Source organism: Mus caroli, chromosome X, assembly GCF_900094665.2.
Source record: "Mus caroli chromosome X, CAROLI_EIJ_v1.1, whole genome shotgun sequence".
In the NCBI taxonomy this organism is placed as follows: Eukaryota; Metazoa; Chordata; class Mammalia; order Rodentia; family Muridae; genus Mus; species Mus caroli.
Window position 1 is genome coordinate 13,696,796 of NC_034589.1, and position 5,894 is coordinate 13,702,689.

A 5,894-nucleotide genomic window follows, 5' to 3' on the forward strand; every position below is an offset into this window, starting at 1 on the left:
TCACCTGAATTTTTGATCTTAGCCATTCTGACTGGTGTGAGGTGAAATCTCAGGGTTGTTTTGATTTGCATTTCCCTGATGATTAAGGATGTTGAACACTTTTTCAGGTGCTTCTCAGCCCTTCGGTATTCCTCAGTTGAGAATTCTTTGTTTAGCTCTGTACCCCATCTTTTAGTAGGGTTATTTGATTTTTTTGGAGTCCATCTCCTTGAGTTCCTTATATATATTGGGTATTAGTCCCCGCACAGGGGAAAAATTCCTGAACAGAACACCAATGGCTTGTGCTGTAAAATCAAGAATCAACAAATGAGACCTCATAAAATTGCAAAGCTTCTGTAAGGCAAAAGACTGTCAATAAGGCAGAAAAGGCTATCAACAGATTGGGAAAGGATCTTTACCAATCCTAAATCAGATAGGGGACTAATAGCTAATATATATAAGTGTGATTTTGTAATCACTTAATATGTTTTATAACGAGGAGATGACTAGAGAGATGACTCAGCAGTTTAAAGCACTTACTGTTCTTGTGGAGGAATTGAGTTCAATTCTCAGCATGAACATAGCAGCTCACAACAACCTGTAATTCAGTTTCAAGGGATCAGATACCCTTTTTTTCCTCTGTGGGAACCAGGCATGTGGTACATATACATTTATGGAGGCACTCATGTACATAAAAATAAACCTTTTTTTAAAAAAAGAACATCACTTGGAGCTATTGTCAGTTATTTAGCTCTAGTTGTCGTCTCCAGATCTAAGATATGATTTACAGTACTACCTTTCCCCAAAGACAAAAGTTATAAACTGTCACTGCTACTTAACTACTGACTCATTAAAGGTACTCTAGTAATCCTTTAATAAAATGGATTGTAGTGTTTAGCAAAATGATGATTTGCTCTCTCTTAATCACTCAGAACACTGAACTCTATGCAAAACATGGTAAACAGATATGTTTGTGACCTCTTATCCACTTATGGGAAGCATTATGTAGTAAATCATCAGTTTTTGTTTGCTTTAACTTTCTCCCTGTGCATCACCCAATTAATTTTAATTGGCCCGGATTCTTAGTAAGATCATTTTGTTGCCACCTGACAACCTTTGTGTTTAGTGTAGACTTATCCCATGCTGTGCCCTAAAAATATTTTCCTAAGTGAAACTGACAGACATTTTAAGTTGTCCCTACAAAGTAGGAAATGGGATTAGCTCTTCCTCATTTAAATGGCACCATTTGATTATGTGATAGTTTGGCTTTATACTCCGTAAAAATGACCTAAGTCTAAACGTGACTGTAGCCCCTAAGAATTCATTGCTTTATTGGATCATACTATGTACGTCTACTGTCTTTTCTTTTTTTTTATTATTCTTTAATCTTTTATTACAGTCCAATTGTTATCCTCTTCATGGTCTGCCCTCCAACCTTTCCCCATACCATACCTCCTCCCCCATCTCAAAGAGAATGTCCCCACTCCCCCACCCCACAAGACCTTCCCACTCCCTAGGGCCTCCAGTCTCTTGAGGGTTAAGGTGCATCTTCTATGAATGAACACAGACCCGGATGTCCTCTACTGTATGTGTGTTGGGGGCCTCATATCAGCTGGTGTAAGCTATCTGTTTGGTAGTCCAGCATTTGAAAGATCTCAGGGGTCCAGATTAATTAACACTGCTGGTCCTCCTATAGGATCGTCCTTCTCAAATTCTTTCAGCCTTCCCTAATTCAACAACAGGGGTTAGCTGCTTCTGTCCATTGATTGGGTGCACATATCTGCATCTGACTCTTTCAGTTGCTTGTTGGGTCTTTCGGAGGGCAGTCATGATAGACCCCTTTTTGTGAGCACTCCATAGCCTCAGTAATAGTATCAGGCCTTGGGATCTCCCCTTGAGCTGGATCCCACTTTGGTCCTGTCATTGGACCTCCTTTCCCTTGGGATCTTCTCCATTTTTGTCCTTGCAATTCTTTTAGACAGGAACAATTCTGTATCAGAATTTTTAACTGTGAGATGGCAACCCCATCCCTCCACTTGATGTCTTCTCTTTCTACTGGAGGTGGACTCTACAGTTTCCCTGTTGAGCATTTCATCTAAGGTCCCTTGTTTTGAGTCCTGAGAGTCTCTCACCTCCCAGGTCTGGTGCATTCTAGAGGATCCTCCATCTCCTACCTCCCGAGGTTGCCTGTTTCCATTCTTTCTGCTGGCCCTCAGGGTTTCACTCCTGCCCCCCCCCCCCATACCTGATCATGTTCCTCTTTTCCCCTCCCTGTCTCCTCCTACCTAGGTCCCTCCCTCCCTCTGCCCTCCATAATTGCTTTCTTCTCTCTCCCGAGTGGGATTGAGGTGTCCTCACTTGAGCCCTTCAGCTTGTTAACCTTCTTGAGTTCTGTGGATTGTATCCTGCTGATTCTGTGCTTTTATTGGATCATACTATGTACTTCCACTTTCATGTTTCACAGGACTTGGACATTTTCCTTTAAGAGACTTGATAGGCATTAAAGACTAAAACTTGCTTGATAGCATCTCTTCCCTTAATCTTCTAGAAATCTAGGTACATTTATCCTAGCCCTATTAAGTGGTATGATTTTTCATAGAAGACATTGTGAAGCATAGCCTGATGTATATATGCTTTTATGTAAAAATGTGATTCCTTATTGCTTAGATGTTAATTGGACATTTATTATCAAAATCATTGCCATGTTAGCTTAAGAATTTGTTATACCTTTTTGTTCTTTCGGTGTTGAGGCAGAATTTCAAAGTTGGCTTCCATAAATATTTATATCATGTTTCCTGACTAATTTACATGAGTCCAAACTATAATTATGTATATTAATCATTGCCCTACCTCCAACATTTGAACTTCTCAGCTAGATTTCTCTGAAAGAGATGGAGTTTAAATCCTCATTAGGAGTCTGTGCCTGCCACAATGTACTTATCCTTCTCACTCTTGAGTAATTCATTGATAGTGAAAAATACTGATCAGCTGGCTAAGATAAAGTTCTGAGTATAAAGATAAGTAGAACAAAATTATCAACTTTCCAAAGTGTAATGTATCTCTGTGTGCACATGCATGTGGTCATGTGTGCATGTGAGTAAAAAATGTACATCTGGTGGAGAAAGAAACATAGCAAATAAAGCATAGAATATGACACAGCTGAAAGGCTATGCATGATAATTCATGTCTGTAATACTAGGCAGTTGAGGCAGAATAACCACAAGTCTGCGACCAGCCTGGGCTACAGTCTTAAACCCTGCTTTATAAAAAAACCAAACAACAGAATGGAAGCATGGATATTTAGCTCAGTGACAGAACATTCATCTGGCAGGTATGAAGCCCAGGGCTGAATCTCCATCACCACAGGAGGGAAAAGTTTAAACATCTTAAAAATATCAGAGAGATTAAGTAAACAAAAACAAATTAGAAAGTAGACGTTCTCAAGAATATAGCTAGTAAGGTAGATCTCACTAATATCTATGAGACTGTATTTTGGTACTACACATAATAAAGAATACACTCAGTGCCTTAAAAATACATATCCAGAAGAAGATCAGATATTTTCATAAAATATCAATGATTTCCATTAAATAGGAAACAAGCAAATGTAACAATTTGAGAATATTACAAAAATAAACTATACTAACATAATAGCCTTGAAAACTAGTAAGACATCTGAAAAAATCCAATAAGATTCTGTCTGAACTGAGTAGCCAGATTATTACCATTAAACATTTAACAGCATACATGCCTGATATTATAGAATATGAACATAGTATTATTTATTTGATATTCTTCCCAAAAATCCCAGTTATCAGGACACACTCTAAAATATTTGCAACTCCAAAATATTCTCTGTCAGTCATGAAAGACAAGGAAAGATTGAGAAGTTGTCACAGATTAGAAAATACCAAGGAGGAATACAGGATCCCAGGTTGAACTCCAAAACAGAAAGCCACCAAGGAAAATGGGTAAAAATTGACTAGTGTATAGATTAAACAGTGGTATTTTGTAAAGTTAATCTCTTTGTTTAGGAGTCAATATAGCAACTCAGGCCTGTAATTCCAGCATTTATGAGACTCAGGCAGGAGGATTCCTGTAAGTTCTAGATCAATCTGAGTTACAGTGAGATCTTGTTTCAAAACTGAATCAAAAATTTTCTGGTTTAGGTAAATTTGTTCTGAGGCCAGGTGTGGTGGCACATGCCCTTTGTTCCATCACTGAGAACTAGAGGAAGGAGGGTCTCTTAGTTTGAGACTAACTTGGTCTGCATAGCAAGTGCCAAGTTAGCCCAGAATATGAAATAAGACCTTCTTTCAAAACAAAACAAACAAAATTTAGAACAATTTACCAAGGTCATTTAAGATATTATTAGTATGTGAAACTACCTGAAGGATATATTAAGAATGTGGTACCATATTTAATGTTTCTGTAAGTGTATATTTATTTCTAAGTAACATTTTAAGTAAGGTAATACCTAAGCTATCAGCAGCTATTTGTTACTTTAATTGAGTTGAGGGTTGTTTCTTTTACTTAAAAAGAAAAATCTCTTGGAATAACCTGTATTGTTTATTTAAATTCAATGAGCCAATAACAACAACAACATTATTATTATTATTATTATTACTATTATTATTATTATGGAAGGACTCCTACCCTTTATTAAATCCAGAAGAGCTGGCTTTCCTCTTCCTGTGTCAAATCTTCCCAGACATAAATTGACCTACTCATTTAGGGATCAGGAAATGTTTGTCTTATTGGAAATGCATGGTGAGAAGGAATGATAATTTTTAAAAAGAGAACATTAAACAGTATCTGTTTCATAGCTATTTTAAAGTATATGCATTGTTTCTCCTCAGGTATTCCGAAAGGACCTCATCAGTGCCATGAAAATTCCTGACTCTCACCATGTTAATCCTGACAGCTATTACCTCTTTACTGACACATGGAAAGAAGAATGGGAAAAAGGAGTCCAAGTACCAGCCAATCCAGACTCTGTTCCAACACCGTCTCTCAGGTACTGGCATGTTTACAACTTTGACTTAGGAAAAGAGCTCTCTTGGGTTTTTTGTTCTTTTGGTTTTTTGGTTTTTTTTTTTCCCTTGGGGAGAAACTTAAGAGTGTGTATACATTTCTAACATGTGAAGTTAATTTAACTCACAGGTATACCACATCATGATTGATGAATAAATTCCAGCTCATATATCTAAGAGATTCATAAGATGAAATGTTTTGAAGTACAATCTAAAATTAGGAAAAGGTCTTAGACACCAAGATTTCCATATATGACTCAGCCATCAGTAGCATTTATTAGTCTTTGAAAAGATAACTTTCCCATAGGAAATTACTTCAATATAACTGGAGCCTCATTAGTGATGGTACTAGTAACTGGCCAAAACATATAGCTTCTAAAACAGAAACTACATGACCTTGTTAAGGTAGAAAGACATCGATTTTTTGTGAAAAAGAGTTTTCATTTCAGAGGAAATATTAAACTCTGCAAGAGTAGCGCTGGCTGGGTGTGGTGGCGCACGCCTTTAATCCCAACACTTGAGAGGCAAAGGCAGGCGAATTTCTGAGTTCGAGGCCAGCCGCCTGGCCTATAGAGTGAGTTCCAGGACAGCTGCCAGGGCTACACAGAGAAACCCTGTCTCAAAAAAAACCAGAAAACAAACAAACAAAAAAGAGTAGTGCTGGTTTTAGAAACCATTTTGTCCTACTGATTTTGCTGTTTCCAGTGCTTTACCTAAGTCTTACAAGTAAGATGTTCAGTATAAGTTTGAATGAATGTAAGAATGAATAAATAGAAGACACAGCTCCAAATAAAGTGCTGGTAGAACATGTTAGTTCTACTATGAGAAAGTATAAATCTTTTTTGCCTTTTTTTTTTTTTTTTTTTTTTTTTTTTTTTTTTT

General features: G+C 37.2%; 1 protein-coding gene across 4 annotated transcripts in view; it reads left to right on the forward strand.

Moving 5' to 3' along the window:
* The window catches only part of Jade3 (jade family PHD finger 3), an 88,528-nt gene that overhangs the window by 41,624 nt on the left and 41,010 nt on the right, over nucleotides 1-5,894 (forward strand). For all 4 annotated transcript variants that reach the window (XM_029473174.1, XM_021153960.1, XM_029473171.1 and 1 more), the window contains one exon: nucleotides 4,839-4,996. In XM_029473174.1, coding sequence (XP_029329034.1) covers nucleotides 4,839-4,996 — 158 coding nt within the window. The remainder of the gene's footprint in view (nucleotides 1-4,838; nucleotides 4,997-5,894) is intronic.